This window comes from Wasmannia auropunctata, unplaced genomic scaffold (assembly GCF_000956235.1).
Source record: "Wasmannia auropunctata unplaced genomic scaffold, wasmannia.A_1.0 LD335903.1, whole genome shotgun sequence".
Taxonomy (NCBI): Eukaryota; Metazoa; Arthropoda; class Insecta; order Hymenoptera; family Formicidae; genus Wasmannia; species Wasmannia auropunctata.
In genome coordinates, this window is record NW_012026987.1 from 1,238,839 (window position 1) to 1,255,808 (window position 16,970).

Sequence of the window (16,970 nt, forward strand, 5' to 3'; positions counted from 1 at the left end):
AGAGAGAGAGAGAGAGAGAATGTGGAGCGAAAAGAGTCGATTATTGCAATATGATTTATTCCGCGCGTTGTGTTGCCGCTGCTCTTGTCGGATCTCAAACGAGGTCTGTACCTCATTGAGATGCTGCGAAATTTAAGATTTAAAAAAATCGTGAAAACACTCTCAGAAAAAAGATGCAATTTTCGCTTTTAAACGCATAATCATAACGTGTGATGGCTGCAGCACAGAAACGTTAAGAGTTATAAACATTAGGCTTGTTCTTTTCAGTTGAACTCTCTTCTTGCTGCACCGTTCATCTTTTTTTCCAACGTGAAGAAAAAAGATGAACCGGGCAAGAAGTTCAGCTGACATTGCTGACAAGAACAGACCTATTGAATTCCATTGAACTCTAATTTTATTTAAAATTAATTCCCCCCTCCTCCCTGCCTCCACATTCATACAATGTTTGATTTAAAGTTTTTTTTAAATATGCAATTTTGATATTTATTTAAATGACGCAAGAGACGTCGTGTGTCTCGACGGACATGCAGAAATTATAGGAGAGCGTGGGAACAGGAAGTACTTGTTTTTCAATATGTATCGTAAAAATTACACTTTACATGCAGGAATAAAAATAAACGTGCATTGTTATTATTGCAACATATTGAAGGGGGTAGCCGTCGGTAATAAAGACATTCTCGCGGACGCATCTCGGTCGATACTGCGTGTCCGGATTCGACGCAGGACCGCGATTTCGCGCGGGTACCAGCTGATATACGCCAACCATGAATCTCTGATGCACTTGCCCATGCAACGACCTTACGACGCACGTAATGCACGTTTCGTAACGCATCGTTGCTATGGAAATGCTCGCCGAACAGAGTAATATCTTTTAGCGTATTCGGAGCAGCACCGAGAGTCGAGCGTCGGGAGATGACGTACATACATACGTCTCGTCAGGGGCAGAAGAAGCACCGAGAAGCTACGCCGCGATTCGCGAGATCCGATTCGCAGGGCAGAGGCACGCGAGAGAGGCTTCGTCGCGGAGCGACTTCGGGGCGAAGGAGGCTCAAGGCCGCCTCGTGCAGCACGGCCGCGAGTAATTCCTCGAACGGCGTAACCGCGAGGAAGGGATGAAACGGTCGGCGATCGGGAGAAAAAAAAATGACTCGGCGTGTACACGCGCGGAGCGTAAGCGGAGCAGGCGATAAAGATGGCGGACGTCGAATTTCGGCAAAATCGCCCGAGATTGCGGCGGTCGCGACAGAACGAATCCGCGATGCGAGACGCAAATGAGCGCGCGCGCGCGCACGCACGAGCCGTGCCGCGTGGTTACGTTTTACTCACCGCGTGAAAGACTCATCAGCTCGACCGCGATCTCTCCATTTGCAAACCGCTGAGTGGACCCTCGTAACAAAAATGTTGTGGAGTAATGGTCGATTTTATGGCCCACCAGCGGCAGAAAACTCTCCGTCGGAGCATCGCGGGGGCAGCAGCATCGGCGCGTGGCGCCATCGAGCGTGAGACGCGAGATACGAAGAGCGCGGAAGCGAGTTTCCGTCGGTATTTCGAAAGTCTGTTTTTACCACAAAATTGCGACATATTAAAATTTATACACGTTAAAAATTATTCCGTTCAATGCTCCATCTTACGTTCTGATTATCATGTTTTTGCTATAAATATGTATAAAAAAAACATTTTTAATGGATGCAACTATAAATTTTAATGGAAAAAGAAAGGGAATATTAGAGAAGGAAAAATCTAGATCTTCTAATCCGTATAAAACATATTCTACTATTTGGCGATTAAAGTACATAAATATCTTGTAAATTATCCGGACTAGAAACGTCATCCGTTCTAGTCAGTAATGTAAAAATTCGATACAATAATGATTTAATACCTACACACTTTTAATATAAAACTTAATACAAAAATTAAGAATCTTAATTTTTTTTTAATTTTAAAAGAATCCTCTCTTCGTTTCTTAAAAAAAAAGTGTGCGAGACCACTATTGCATCGAACCCCTTGAACTAGTTTGAGGTGCCGTTTTCAAGCGTACTTTAAAAGGCTATCAGACTTTGACGATCTCGCATGAGATATTATTGGAACTCCATTTACCGCCAACGGTCGGTTTCACACTCAACCTGGCATAAACGCGCTTGTGCATGCGTTCCGGATTCACGATCATGCACTCGTTGATCACTTTGCAGTAACATCGCATGTCGGACGGTAAAATCATCAAGTGCGGTTGCTGGTCGAAGAACGCGTGCTTCTCCCACAACTCCGTGTCCACGTTCAGGTCCTCTGACGGAGGATACACGGGATAGAAGCACGTTTGAGCGAGCACATGATCAGCCAGACGACCGAGTCTATCACCTGACACATTGCTGAAACACACATTCGTCTTTTTGTAAAAAAAAAGTTACAAAACTTTTGTAGACAAAATAGAGAGCAACGTATTATTTTAAATTGAAATATTATTAAATAAAAAATTTAACTCTCTATTCTATTCAACTGTTCTTGAAATCGTTAGACCGTGTAAAAGGATATGTACTTACGATATTTCTTCTTTCCCGATGTGTTTAATAACGTCGACCGATGTGATCCCGATCTTCAAACCCGCGACATCCAATATACAAGGATCTGGCATCAGCTTTAGGTTCGAATAATTTTGTAACAAATTCCGATTAAACACTGCGTAATGAGGGGTTGGAAATATAGGTTCGTGATGCGCGTCGCGATTGGAAGCTACCACCACAACCTGCGTGTTCTTCCTGTAATATCACATATCTGATTAACGGAGGTAAAATTATCTCCTTTTATCCGTCCATACAAAATCACGAAAAACAGACAAATTCTTCGTACTCAAACGCTTATAATTCGAGAATTCGAGGCATTCTGTGAGACATACCGTGCCAAGTCCATTATTTTCGTGAGAATCCTCTCGAACAGTTCCTGATGCGTGTGGCTAATGAGACTGTCCTGTATCTGGGGATGCGTGTACTCAAGAAAAGGTCCAACCAGTATCAAGAGCTGCGGCTCGTCCGACGCGGCTCTCTCCATCAAGTCCCACAACGGTTCGTAGAGTGTGCTGTTGGACGGGTTGAACGGGCCCGCCGCGACGAAGACGTTGACTCTCGACTCGATCATCGGCGTTAACGCGGGCGGCGCGTACGACTTGGCGAATATCTGCTTCACGTACAACGCGTCGCCCACCGGATTGATGGCCTCGACCGCCACGATCTGACCGGAGAACACCGAGTACTGTTTCAGATTGCGAAAGTCCAGCTCGATCGTGTCGGCGGCCGAGACGCCCCGCCGCCTCGTGCTACCCTCCAGCGTCACCGTGTTCGCGGACTCCTTCTTCGCGCTGATGCGACCGAATGTCCGGAAATTCGTCTGACTCACGCTTCGCACATTCTTCACGTAGCGCAGCTCGCCGGCGTTACCGGTCGCCGTCGACCACGTCTTGAACAGCCTGCCGCCCAAACTCTGGCACACAAACGTGAGCAGATGTCCCTGCCTCGACAGGACCTCGTACATGTACCTCGCGTCGCTGAGGACATGCGACTCGTTGGACTTCGTGACTTCGACATCATAATCGCCTGTCCTCTTCCAAGACGCGATAGCTTCGCCGACGGAAAGCAAGATCTTCTCCTTGTCCGTTATACTACGCTGACTTGGCACGCTTCTATAACAATAACAGAATTATTTTGCGAAAGGGTTTACAAGAAGTGAAATTGACCCATTGACTAAAGAATTTTTATTTCTGTCTGTATATATTTAATTTTACGATTATTATTAGTTAATTTCTTATGTTAGCTTCAACTTTTTTAAAAGGATATATAAGGTTCGAATAATAGTATACATGCATAATCCATGAACATATTTGTCTCTTCAGTCCTATTATTCAACGCAAAAATGATTTTAGTATGATGTTCCATAAAAAAATTTAATCTTAAAGCTGAGAACCTCGAAATTACGGGCTCAAGTCGCTGCCAAAAAAAAATCTACTTACGAGTTCTCGGTGTAGAAGCCTGGTGAAAACGAGCATTCCGCTCTCGCTTTATCGGTCCGCGCATCCGCACTGATTTCTACCTCGGGACTTATCCGCGCGCGCTACGAGGAAAAAAAGGAAACAGCCGCGTTACCCATCATCATCTGATCGCACGAACGAATCCACGTCAGCCGATGGTATTACGTGATTGACGTGAACGCACACAAACACGAGTCTTTAATTAAAGAGCTCAGCCTCGAGACCATCTTTATATCCGAGCCGTTCAAAAGTGGAGATTATTTGTATTACAACGTATAATCCATGCTTTTTAAAAAATATCAATATAAGATGGTTCAGAAGTAAACTCTTCAATTATCTCGCGTGAGATCGTATAGTGATCCCATCTTTTATCCGAGAATGCAATATACAAAAACATATATAAAATAAAATCACAAGTAAGCATCATCATGTATTTTTTCAACATTTAAATATTATGAATTCAGTGAATAGCATATCTTTGCTCGATTTTATTATCATCTATTTAATACTCAAGTAAATGAAGTCAGCGAAATTATATCTAATGTTCAGTTTTAAAATCCACACTATATTGTAAATAGTCCACAAGGTCTTAAGATCTCAATATTAAATATCTGTAAAAATAGTATCTATAACTTCGTCTCTATTTATTTGCGCTCGCAGTTTGTCGCAGTTTACCGTGTTGTAAATTCTACTCTATCTGTTTTAAATTACGAATATTATTCCTTTCAGATTTTCCTCCTCGATTTTCTAGTAGAGGCATCGTAGCAACAATCTTGTTAACGCTTCATCTTTTGCGCGTGTAGAATTCTATTTATATTTGTTTAGTCCGCAAATTATCACTGTCGTCTGGTATACACAATAAACTACTATTATTAAAATAATTACTATTATTGACGTTTTCACACAGGCGGAAACCTGAGATTCTCACATCTAATTTTTCTTTTTACAAAGCCGCATACATTCTTTATACCTAACATACGCATATATATACACACACGATCGTACGGTGTAACTTCACGCAAATTCCACGGCGGAATAACGAGACTTCTCGTCGCCAGTCTGTCGCGAGGGCATTTTTTATCTTACGAAGTACGTACATTGATACCGGTATACATTGATAACGATTATATATCTCGGCGATACACACGTTCGGCGCACCCCACATTGGAGATGCTTCGGACATACCGAGACAGATTGCCGTAGACGAGTATGTATCTAGTCACGAAATGATACGCCACGTGCACCACATTCACACTCGTCTATGGAATTACTCGCTTTCTTCCGTCTCCAGGTATATAATTCGTTTCGCCTCCTAAAGTGTATACCGCCGCCGAATAAATTCCCGTCGATCCCGACGAATCTCGCTCGCGAGAGAAACTCTAATCGCGACGGGATCTCGATCTATTGTCATTGTTCATGGTGGAAAACTCTGCACGTGCAGGAATAGTCGGAAAGACTCTCGAGGGAGGTAAACGCTGCTCCTTTCAGGGACCACGTCCCCCTGATCTCCCTCCGAAAAACGAATGGCTGCGATGCTCGAACGTGCTTAATGAGTGTGGATCTAGTCACAACTTGATCGACCGTGCACTAGACCGTCACTCATTCGGCAAATCCGAAAAAGAATCGTCCCCGGGGGCACGGGTGAGAGGGAGGGAGGGGGGGAGGGTTCCCTTTTCTGCATTTTCTTCAGGAAATGCGGGAGGAAGAGACGGGGAACCTGATCTCGCGAACGGCTGTCGCGTACGCGAACGCGCGCACGATTACGAGGAAGAAACGGCGAACGACGTTGCCTGCGTCCGTTGTACAGAGGTTAACTGCGATTAACCTGGCCGCTCTTAACGTCCACCCTGTATTACGCATCGTTTCAATCAAGTTCAGAGAGACGGTCCCGCTTCTCGTCCGCGTCCGACGCCGTCCGATCTCGCCGATCGCCCGGAATCGCTCTCCGCTCCAGCTCCGGCGCATGCGCGTCGCACATACACACCGCCGCGCGAGTACGCTCGCTCGCACGTGACACGTTCCCTCTCGTTCCATCCTTCTCTTTCTTTCTCTCTCTCTCTCTCTCTCTTTTTTCCTCTCTCGTCGTCGGATGCACAGGTCTGTTCTTTGTAGCTGCGCTACGTTATACTTTCTGCACTCAAAATAAAACAGGTATCTAATTGGACGTCAGAGAAAGAAAGAGAGAAAGAGGAGACGGCAAGATAAAGAGCACAAAAGATTCAGCGATACAAAGAAACGAATCCCATGACGAAGGCCTGTACCGAAATGAATTTTCGAGAATCGGAAATCCAGAGGTCACAGAACTTTCGAGAAGAAAAACGAGCTCTTTCGACGAGTGCACTCGGACTCTCTCAGCAGAATGTAAATGTTCAATAAATAAAAGTGATAGAATCCGAGCTGTTACTTCCCACTATTCTATTACAGAGAAACAAAAGACACGTCGTAAAAATTTAAAATTCTTCAAATAATATTGGATTGAATAAAAAGTTTATTCCCGTCTTTTGCTAAAAGATAACATTAGTATAAGTACAAAAAAAAACTTTCCATTCAACCCAATATAAACATACGTCTACTTGTATCTACATCTATATGTACTCTCCGCATGCCTTCATTTCTACGTTATCACGTTAAAAAATTAAAAAAAGCGACACTGCGACCCAGACATCCTGAAACCCACAGATATTCTTTCTTAAACTCGAATATTTCAGAAAACGGAGAGATAGCACAACTCTGAGAAAAATTTAAGAAATCTACGTACCTCGTGTAGTGTGAGAAACAAGATTGAATATGTAAAGTAAGAACACTTTTCGAGAAAGAACCGGTCCTCAAAACTCGAACAAATCCGCCCGACTTCTGTTTGTCTCCGAGTTTGACTTTCCTATGCGTTCCACAATGGCAAGACAATACAATAACACTCGAGTATCTGTGAGAGGGCATCCAGATTCTCAATATTGACGAACTAACCGATGAACAGACAAACATGTTAGTAAATAGACGTTTGAAATGTAAAGTCAATGTAGAAACAAACAGCAAAACACTTTGCGCGTTCAATACAGGTGAATTTCACAAATATTTCTATTTCTTATATACAAAAGTGACTATTAATTATTTGAGCTGAATTATTCTTACGTTAATGTACTAAAAATACTACATGTACTCTGAAAAATACATATAGATTTGCTGCTTCATCGCAAAAGAAATTACAACAAGCACTCGAATCTTTTCAGAATCCAAATAAGAAATAAAATTTAACCATCGTTTCTCTTTAATCATTTCTCTTTATCTCTTTTATCATTTCTCTTTAATTTGCATGAACTAGTTACTAATCTATCGACATTTGCATTAGAAAAAAATAATTCCGACTTGTCGAACAATACATAAAGATCAGGTCCAAGTCAAACAAATTCGCGGGAGCTACTTACGGAGGGAAAAAAAACAAGAGAACCGTTTTAATGTCCAACACCGTCATCTCTCTTCTTCTCGCTGCAATACTCTCCAATACGCTCTAACGTCCCGATTATTCTTCACATCTCTCGATCCGCCGTTCTTCCGACAAATCGCGCATCCCGTCTCGATCGGCATCCGCGTTCGAACGCATCCGCGAACGTATCGATCCGTCTCTCGCCCGAGTCACGCGGCGACGAAGAGACCGAAAGAAATGCGCGACGGGCCGAAAGCCGTGCGGGCGAGGGAAGAGATTGGAACAGTTGTTGTTCAATTGTGCTTAATTGATGGAGAGACACCAACGGGCGCGCGCGCGCGAGCGAGCGAGGAACCCGTCGGTCAAACGCGATATCGCCAGGCGCGAGTTATTCGCGTTGCTTATCGGTGGGAACGCGCCGTCTCTCTCTCTCTCTCCTCTCGATGATTCCACGACGAGCCGATCCGGAGAGGAGAAAGTGCACACAGCGAGCGAACGAGAGCCGACAAAAGCCGCCGTCGCTGCTGCCGCCGCCGCCGCCACGGCGGGTGTTCCGTTCCGTGTGCCCGCCAGTGAAAGGTCCGCCGGGAAATTTCGACCCTTCGACGCTGCAAAGTGATCGAAAAAGATCGCCAAAGAATCGAGAGAAGAAGGCCAGAGAAACTTGTTTTCCTTCTTACATAAACTGCTCTCGGAGTTTATACCTAAAAGCGAGAGAGAGAGAGAGAGAGAGAGAAAGGATAATTTTAAGAGGATAAATATTAATATAATAAATAAAAGATTTGACGGATTGCGTGAGACATAAAACGATTCCGGCATCAAGGGATTCGCGTCGAGAATACAGACTCAAATTTTGACGCCGATAAAAGTTACAAATGTCGAAGATAATACGTTTGCAATTATTAGCTGCAACGCGGAACACTGAAAACGTTATAAATTCGCGATCTTTAATGGCGGCAGAATTTAAACCCTTTACTCCCACTTTTCGCCGACACTGAATTATGTTGGATAATTAAAAAGAAATTGTACTGTTTACGTCGCAAAAGCACCTTTCAATTATTCAACGCCAATCTCCCTGCATTTTCGAATCCAATCTTACAAAATCCGAGTAAAATGGAGGAATCGCGAGGTTTTTCTTTTGTACTCGATCTCTCTCTCTCTCTCTCTCTCTCTCTCTTCCCGAGGTGTCTAATTACATACCTACTTCCCTTGGAGTGAAAAACGCAGCGCGTTCTTCCGCAAAGAACAGACTTACGGGAGGAGGAGCACCGGCCGTTACACGTTCGTTGTCGGAGCAACAGGTTGCAGCGGCGAGCGGCGCGAATCAACAGGATTCGCCGAAGCCAAACCAACGGTCGTCGCACTCGCGTCCGCGCGACGCGGCGCCTTTTCTCACGAGCGGGCACGCGCATGCGCGCGCGCGCGCGCGCCGCGGGCGATCGCGACGCGAGAACGAGATCGGCAAGATCGACGAACATCTCCGCAATCCTCCCGCTTCCAGCCGGCGAGTACCGCCGACTCGACTCCGATCCTCTCTCCGCGAGGACCCGGGCGTATCGACGCGCGCGATCGGCGGGATCGTCGTCGTCGCCGAGAGGGCTTGCTCCGAGCCGAAACCGAACCATCATGGCCGCCGCGACGTTACCGCTTCTCTCTTCGTGTTCCCTCTCGCACACACCGTCACGTAATCGTAATCGTCGACGTCGCCGCGAGCAGCCTTCTCGGCGGCGCCGACCCGTCGACGCGCCGCCGACGACGCGGGCCTTTTCCCGCGCGATCGCGAGCCGATCGCTGGGCCGCGTAGGACGCAACCCCCGCGCGCGAGGGGGAGGGGACGCGGGTAATCTCACTCGCGAAAAGACGCCGCTTGTCAAGACGCCGATGGCGGCGTCGGGCCCGCGCGCGCGCGTTGCCCGACGCCATCGGGAGAGACACCGAGCCGAGCCGCGCCGCGCCGATACCCGGGTGTTAACGACGACGATCGCGAGGTGCGTACCAGCTCGACGTGCGGTACGCGAGCGGAGGGGAAAGAACGGGGGGGGCCGTGCGAGCGAGCGAGGATCGCCCTCCGTGATCCGTCCGCACCGACGAGACGTACGTAAATGCGAGAACGCGAGCGACGAACCGACGACGACGCGCCGGAGTCCTTGAAAACTGAAATCGTGCCCTTCGAAAGAGATCTGCTCGGCTCGGATCGGGGACGGCTCGCCGAAGGAGACCAGGGGAGGGAGAAGGAGGAAGAACCTTCCCCCTCTCTCCCTCGTGCCGTTGGAACAGCGCGCTCTTCGTCCTCGTTCTGCCAATGAAAACGGGTTGTCTTCCCTCCCTGCCCCGGCGAAGAGGAAGGGAGAGGGGGGTCCGTGTGGAGAGTCGAATGTACGCGGCAAGGGGGGCGAGGAGAGGGAGAGGGGTGATCTACCTGAGCGATTTTTGTGGCGGGAATTACGGTGCCTCCACCGACGGGAGATCCTGTAGTGATGCTGTTCCCCCCCCACCCTTCTTTTTCTTTACGATAGCTCAGAGATGCGAGTTTCGAAAATTCTCGCTTCTTTCCGATTCGACGAGAAAAGAGAGAAAATTGCAGCGCGATATCGTGAACGGAATGCATTTACGTACAAGCAAGAGACGCTTTGTAACCGCAGGGGATCCACCATGAACAATGAGAGACAATTGTTGGTAGAATGGCGTAAATTATTCAGATACCTGATGTGCATGCTGAAAACGATGACATTCTCAAGACTCTTTCGAAGATCCCTCTGATAAAGGGAAAATTTCTCAACAAAATAAAAAAGATTTCATAAAAATTTACCTTGACTTGATTGATAACCAGTTCTAAAATGCTTGCCGAAACGATATTTTCTTAAATTTCTCAAAGAAAAAATTGTTTCAGAAATTTACTTTGACTTATGATTTACCAGTACTAAAATTCTTTTGTCAAAGAGGTACTATTTCCTTTTGTCTTCCGAAAAGAGGGAAATTTCTATCTCCTCCTAAGGTCCTTGCTGAACATTCAAAAATAAATTTTCAAATTCTAGATAATTCTTGTACCATTCTACCGACGTTGTCTCGCGTCCGTTATTCATTCATACCTTAAATTGTTACTTGAATTTATACTTAAATTCAAGGAATACTTTAAAATAAGTTGGAATTAGAAATTTGCCGAAAACATACATTTTTCAGAAACTCTCTTTGATCTTCAATCTTCCGAATAAACGAATTTAAATAATCGTTGTAGTTTATATAAGCGCTGCATTATAAGCACGAATGTTAGTATATTATCTTTAACCAGAACTTAGAACCTTAAAATTTAACAATTTAATGTATCACGTCAAATCACATCATGTAAAATATATTAATTGAAAGTATATAACTATTCTTGTTTGTACAACGAAATTAATAGCAGAAACAATTGTGAAGACTCACCTTGGACAGTCCATCTTCGGCGCAGCCATACATGCTGAGTACGTCGTCGGTTTCACTGTAATATTCACATGTAAGGTGTTATACGTGTAACTCAAATTATCAATCGTACTCCCCTCGTCTGAACAGAACGATGACAATTTTATGTAATATTAAAGAATACCTTGCTTCGTTTGTGATAAAGCGTTTCTCCGTTGTATTTTGTTCCTGTTTCACGCTGCTCTTCGTGGTCGGGTCACGCACCTTACGATCCTTAATCAATATCGCGCGTTCCATCTTGATCAGATTGTCAACGGTGGGATCGATGTCGGTGTTGTTGTTGACGCAAAAAGTCAGCCACAATTCCGTGAGCTTCTCCACGTCCACATCGTAAGACTCGCAGAATTCAAAACCTGTGACACACAGATCCTCAGTGAGAAAACATGATTACAATCGAAAGGATCGGTTGCTTCTCGATTTAGAGAATATTAGGAAACAGAAATGAATATTTTTGATAGATCCAGATTTCAAACAACACACAAATTTAAGGCTTTTCAGTTCAAACTTCAGTATCGTTTAATTTCAATCGCGGTTCATAACCTACAATTTGTCTATTTCTGCAGAACTAAAATTAAAAAGAATAAAGGACTAAGTTCGACCACAACCGAAATTCACTGCCGTTGATAATATCGGCATTTTTTAATGTCTTTTAAACGTTTAATTAAAATATACAAGCTGAAGGAGCTCTCGGTTTCAAAAGTGAGGTTATGCGACAACAAAGCGGAGCAAAGTCTCGACGTACGGCATTGCATATAAAACGCTCTCGTTTAATAAAAGATACATTCGTTTTGACCATCCAAAGCTGCAATTTTATCATTAACGCAATGAAAATTGAGTTTTCGACGAGTTTCGCGCGACTCGGGCAAGTAATCAACAACACGTGATTTCAAGGAACGATTATCATTATCGTAAATGGAAATACGAAGTAAATCTCGAAAGTGCGCTTACATTTATCGAGAACGGCATCACTTTCGACTTTACAGCCCAAATCTTGGAACAGATTCCGCAAAGATTCCCTCCTTTCCATCTTGCGTGTATCGTACTTGTCTTCACGTTGTTCCACGCCGTTCTTGCCGCCAAAACTTAGGGGATTTAAAGCATAGATATATATATAGGTATATATATATACACAGAATCACAGACGGAGTTGGGAACTACGTACCAGTACGAGGCAGTAAGGACGATAGCAGCGACGTCCACGGGAACTGATAAACATCCTTCTCTTATGTGCGAGATCATATGGTTTTCTGTTGCACTTTTTGCACTCAAAAAGTAATGTTTAATCAGGCGTTTAGAGGAAAAAGAAAAAAAGATCTGAAAAGGTCCAAGCTAGTATGAAATAAAGTTTAAATAGTAGTTTCTCGAACATTTTCGATTCATTCGATTCAAATGAACTTATTAAAGATAGGTATAAATTTGTAACGTATTATCGTAAAGTTACAAACGTAAATTATGATAATAACGTTATTATGATAATGACGGTAATTATTATTACTTGTTGTATTTACTTCTAATGTTTACTAATGTTTTATCTCGTATATTATTCAAAATAATTAAATAATACAGGAGTAAACTTACAAATGTTTCAACTTGTATTTATAAAGTTGTATATATAGCATATATATAAATCTTATATAATACATCAGTTATCTTTGTATATTCCGTACACAAGCTCGGAATATTCCCAACTTTAAATGCACCTTCTCTCATCTCGGACACTTGACATTAAATTAGCTATCCGCGAGTCTCGGGTTCACCCAGGTATCATTTTATCCTTGTTCACCGAATGTTTAACAAGGATAAATGATATCTGGATGGAACCCAGGTGGGGAATCTGAACGCATTCTCGGACAGGACGATTAATTTAACGACATTGCGTCCAGATCGGAATATGGACCACGATATATAATACAAACTGCAGTCATACAGCTTTAAAAAAGTAAAATTGTCGCACGCCATATGTACACATTCAACCTTGAAACTACGATCACGACTATTTCGTGTAAGAAATAAAATGCGTAGAAAATAAACTTTTCGAACGTGCAACGTCGGTCGTTCCAGTAAATGGCCAGACACGAGGAAGTTACACGGAATCTTTAACCGGTTCAACCGTCGGGCGGATAGATTTTTTTTCTTTAATTATTCGCCGACACAAAATGATGCTTGTCCTTGTTCCAGAGGTCTATCAATATTTGAGACACGTCTGCACTTGGGAATCTCTCTATCCACGATTGAATAAGTCCCGTGAACGACGGCTCGTAGTTCTTCAGTATCACGTTGTTAGAGTCAAAGCCTAGAAACAAATAGAAAAAAAAATTAGATCTATGAAAATACGATCTATGAAAATAATCACACGAGCACGTACAGTCGTGGATATATCAGTTGCGACACTTTTTTAAAATAGGTTTCGAAACGCACTAATATTTTGCAAATGCGACCACGCAGTACACTTGATGTACTGTCTCTAGATTAAAGTATAGTACACCATCGTGGTTCGCATTTGCAAAATATTAGTTGCCTATAAAATATACATTATATATATATATATATATATTAAATATATATTAAAAACCTATGAAAAAAAAAGTGTCGCAACCAATATGTTTACGACTGTGTACACACGAATAATACAAATGTTTAAAGAATATAATAATAATACATAAAGATCTCCTTATGGTACAAACCGTCGATAAATGTATTGGATTGAACGAAGATCTTCCTTGGCTCCTTGCGAGAGAGGATGATGTCTCGCCAGCGGCCCCACGGGTACGGTCCGCTCTCGGGCACCTCGCTGTATCTGTCGTACATCTTCTTCGCCGACTCCACGTCTCCCATACTCTTGTAAACTTGCAGCTTGAGGAGAAAATCTCCGATGGCCTGCCTGCCGACCGTGAAGATCTTGCTTCGATCGACGGTCATACGGAGGTTCGTCCCTCCCTCGGTTTCGACAACTTTGACGAAGTCCTGGCCCGCCTCCAGGCACACGCCGAGCAAGACGTAGCGCGCCTGAGCGTGCGCCTGGGACCACGTACGCGTGGACGGCTGATACATCTCGAAGGCCTTCGCGAAGCCGCTCCACAGCAGCGACAGCCAGTTCACATAGACTATGTCCTCCGCCACCTGTCCCTCGTGGCCGAATATGCTCACTACTTCTCCGTCCAAGCTCAAGTAGAGACCTACGGCCTCCGCCCTGCACTCCTCGTACGACGATCCCATGGAGCCGAATTTAGAATCGTACGTCTCCCCCTTCAAAAAGTACTTGTCTATTTTACCGTCGGTGAGAGGATTTATCACGCTGTCGCGATCGAAGTTGTAGGTGTTCGCTCCCGTCTGCTTGAACAGTTTACCGGTGCCGTGACCGAGGAGCTCGTGCAGACCGACCTGCATCTCGAAGCTGTCCACTCGGTACTTGTGCATCAGCTCCTGATCGACGTCGGACAGGAACGGGATCGCGCGAACGTCCTTCATGTGCGCCGGTATAACGTTGCCCAGCGACACGTTCTTGAAGCCCTCGGACTGTCTGATCTCGTCGTAATTCGGGATGTTGATTCCCGACGGAATACTGGAGCCCGCGAACGTCAGAACGTCCAGGGAGGTGAAGTCCGGCCTCAGGAACGTGTCCTTCTCGAAGTCCTTGTCCCACGGCAGCTTGGGGATGAATTCCTCGGCTCGGTTGACCAGCGTCGCGAATTTCTCGGACATCTGCCTGTTCACCATCGCCACGAAGCCCTCGAATTCGCCTCGCTGACCCGCGGGGTCGCGGTACGTCTCGATGAAGCCGATGTAGGTCTCAATGCACGGCCCTTTGTCCTTTATCCAAAGACGAGAGCCGTCCATGTGATCCTGCAGAGAGCCCGTTACAAAATGCTGGATGTACTTCTCCAGCATGTCTTTCTCGGTCTGATTCGACGCGTACTCCTTGGCTTTCGTGAGATTCTCCACGACGGGCACCATGAGTTGGTCGTAGTCGCCTCTGGTAATCTTGAACTTGGCATTTCCGAACGTTTCCTCGGGCAGCGTGACTTTAGGATCGTCCGCCGTCAATATGGACGCCAGTCTGATTTCATACACGTCGACGTGGGCGTTACTCGCGGGATCTCGCACCGCCGTCTTGAAGCATCTCGCGTTACAGGATTCCAATCCTTTGTCCTGCATGAATGCGTTGACCCTGTCCGCGTCCTCCTTGGTGCAGTTCGCGGAGAAGTACGTTGTGATACCCTTGTCGGCCAATCCCAGTGATGTCAATTTGCCGTCCAGGGAGTACACCGCGGTCGATATGTTGTCCCATATATCCTGTATCTCCTTGGAATTATTCTTGTAAGCCTTCGAATTTTTCACTATTGTCTCGAATGCATTTTTCGAAAAGTTGGGGATAATTTTGGTATCGCCCATGGCCTTATAGTTGCCTGCGTTTGCAAATATCCCGCAACTGTAAACCAGGAAAGCCTGAAGAACAAAAAATACACATTTCGTCATTGAATTCTAATTTAATAATCTACATAAAAATAAGGAATAAAATTGCAAAAATAAGAAAAAGATATATGCGAAGGAGGGAAACTCTTCTTACCGTAAACTCGTCCTCGGTAACGCCGGCGCGCACCGCGGCATCTTTCAATTCGTCGATAGGCTCCGCGAGATAGATCTTATGTAACAGCGCAAATATCAGCGGCGATTCCGGCGATGTCTGTACCAATACTATCAATCCTCCGTTCCATGCCGCTTGACTCAAGTAATGAGCGTACAACTTTTCGTTCTGCGTCAAGGATTTGAACGCGGTGTCGCATTCCAGCGCGACGACCGGTTGATTGTTCGGTAATGTATATAAAGTGATGTCTACGCTCATCGTTGTCGAATACAGCCGTTGTACACTGAAAGAAATTCAATCATATACGCTATAAAAATCATCTATCTAAATTATATCTATACAACTTAAATATGTGGCTTAGAATATCCTGCAAAATCTTTATCTGTGACAATCAATAAATATGTCTTAAACAATAAAAATCGACCAGTATTAATATTATTCCAAAACATAATATGAAATCTAATTGAGATCACAAAAAGTTCAAACAAGATTAAAAATCTGAATTATTTATTTATATAGTCAAAACACTTGACGGGCATAACAATTCATTGGTTTTCAGCACAATAGAATACCGACGATCTTGTGTCCATTCACGACAATGGAAGAGCGACGTAAACAACAATCAAAGCTCTCTCTTTTTTTTTAATATATAATATATATTTATACCAAATGAGTTCAAGCGAACTTTGATCTTGAATGTTTGAGGTCAAGAAAACAACGTTATTCGCAAGTTATCACGATAATTCAAACAGGATAACTCGAGATCTCGTAGATAAGATATTTCACGTCAAACGTAAACGCACCACGAGTACAATCTGCCGGTCGGATCCCGGACGGATTCCGGCCTGCGAGCGACCCTCGCGGCGCACGGCAACGTGGAGCACGACCTTCTGCGACTCGCGATTAACCTGAACGCGTTGAAAATACGCGACCTCGACATATTACTGAGCATCGCCGACAGTCTACGAACGGATGTCAGACATCCGGTGACGGTGGCAAAAGCGGCGTGGAGTAATATGTAACGTCGCGTATAAATAAACAGCTCGATTCGCGCGCCTCCGATAAAATACTACAGCGAATTTCGAGCGTTTCGGGAATCGCGAAACGCTGTCGTGAGAATAAATCACCGAGCGAAGCTTCGAGAAGTTTTGGAAGTCGTTCGCACTTACCAAATCAACGGGACAGGTGCGAGGGAGGTTGCAGAAGGAAAACGGAGCTTCGGCCGGAGGCTTTTTATCTCAGAGAGGATCGAGAAAACGATAAGATAAGCTCGCGCGAGTCGCGCGTTATCGTAAATAAGAAAGGCGTGCCTGTTACTATGTGGATACTTTTAAACGCGCGTGTCGCGTCTAGGTATTCGTAAGTCAAGACCGAGATAACCGCACTATCATCGTTTACATCATTAATTTTTTTTTTATCTAATAAATTTCAATAGTCATAATTATAGAAATACTTATATTTACTAGATATTATATAATTTATAATGTTTA

At 44.5% G+C, this 16,970-nt stretch overlaps 3 protein-coding genes across 5 annotated transcripts in view; all 3 read right to left on the reverse strand.

Moving 5' to 3' along the window:
• The window catches only part of LOC105455302 (steroid hormone receptor ERR2), a 22,291-nt gene extending 20,821 nt beyond the window's left edge, over positions 1-1,470 (reverse strand). Inside the window, exon 1 of the mRNA XM_011698526.1 lies at positions 1,327-1,470. The gene's annotated coding sequence lies outside the window, so the exon portion shown is untranslated. The remainder of the gene's footprint in view (positions 1-1,326) is intronic.
• A 280-nt stretch (positions 1,471-1,750) lies between these two features.
• On the reverse strand, positions 1,751-12,130 carry LOC105455303 (DNA polymerase alpha subunit B). 2 transcript variants are annotated; one of them, XM_011698529.1, is made up of 8 exons: positions 12,058-12,130; positions 11,844-11,977; positions 11,020-11,248; positions 10,860-10,914; positions 3,998-4,098; positions 2,891-3,667; positions 2,538-2,753; positions 1,751-2,366 (listed from the first exon to the last, which is right to left on the reverse strand). In XM_011698529.1, the coding sequence occupies exons 2-8, from the start codon at positions 11,920-11,922 to the stop codon at positions 2,051-2,053; spliced, it is 1,773 nt and encodes a 590-aa protein (XP_011696831.1). In that variant the 5' UTR covers positions 11,923-11,977; positions 12,058-12,130; the 3' UTR covers positions 1,751-2,050. The 2 variants fall into 2 exon arrangements, with proteins under 2 accessions (XP_011696831.1, XP_011696830.1); XM_011698528.1 differs by having other exon boundaries at positions 2,891-3,670.
• Positions 12,131-12,416: 286 nt separating this feature from the next.
• On the reverse strand, positions 12,417-16,954 carry LOC105455305 (dipeptidyl peptidase 3). 2 transcript variants are annotated; one of them, XM_011698531.1, is made up of 4 exons: positions 16,650-16,954; positions 15,463-15,763; positions 13,580-15,341; positions 12,417-13,188 (listed from the first exon to the last, which is right to left on the reverse strand). In XM_011698531.1, exons 2-4 carry the CDS (start codon positions 15,736-15,738, stop codon positions 13,031-13,033), a joined length of 2,196 nt encoding a protein of 731 aa, XP_011696833.1. In that variant the 5' UTR covers positions 15,739-15,763; positions 16,650-16,954; the 3' UTR covers positions 12,417-13,030. The 2 variants fall into 2 exon arrangements, with proteins under 2 accessions (XP_011696833.1, XP_011696832.1); XM_011698530.1 differs by lacking the exon at positions 16,650-16,954 and adding an exon at positions 16,284-16,636.
• Between the last annotated feature and the right edge of the window lie 16 nt (positions 16,955-16,970).

Coding starts and splice junctions, on each gene's coding strand:
- LOC105455305 (XM_011698530.1), bottom strand. CDS start 16,432: ATGCTCAGTAATATGTCGAGGTCGCGTATTTTCAACGCGTTCAGGTTA. Junction 15,764..16,283: donor ACCGGCAGATTGTACTCGTG/GTGCGTTTACGT, acceptor AATTTCTTTCAG/TGTACAACGGCTGTATTCGA. Junction 15,342..15,462: donor TTACCGAGGACGAGTTTACG/GTAAGAAGAGTT, acceptor TTTGTTCTTCAG/GCTTTCCTGGTTTACAGTTG.
- LOC105455303 (XM_011698528.1), bottom strand. CDS start 11,922: ATGGAAAGGAGGGAATCTTTGCGGAATCTGTTCCAAGATTTGGGCTGT. Junction 4,099..10,859: donor CCGAAGATGGACTGTCCAAG/GTGAGTCTTCAC, acceptor TTTTCCTCGTAG/CGCGCGCGGATAAGTCCCGA. Junction 3,671..3,997: donor GGCTTCTACACCGAGAACTC/GTAAGTAGATTT, acceptor TTATTGTTATAG/AAGCGTGCCAAGTCAGCGTA.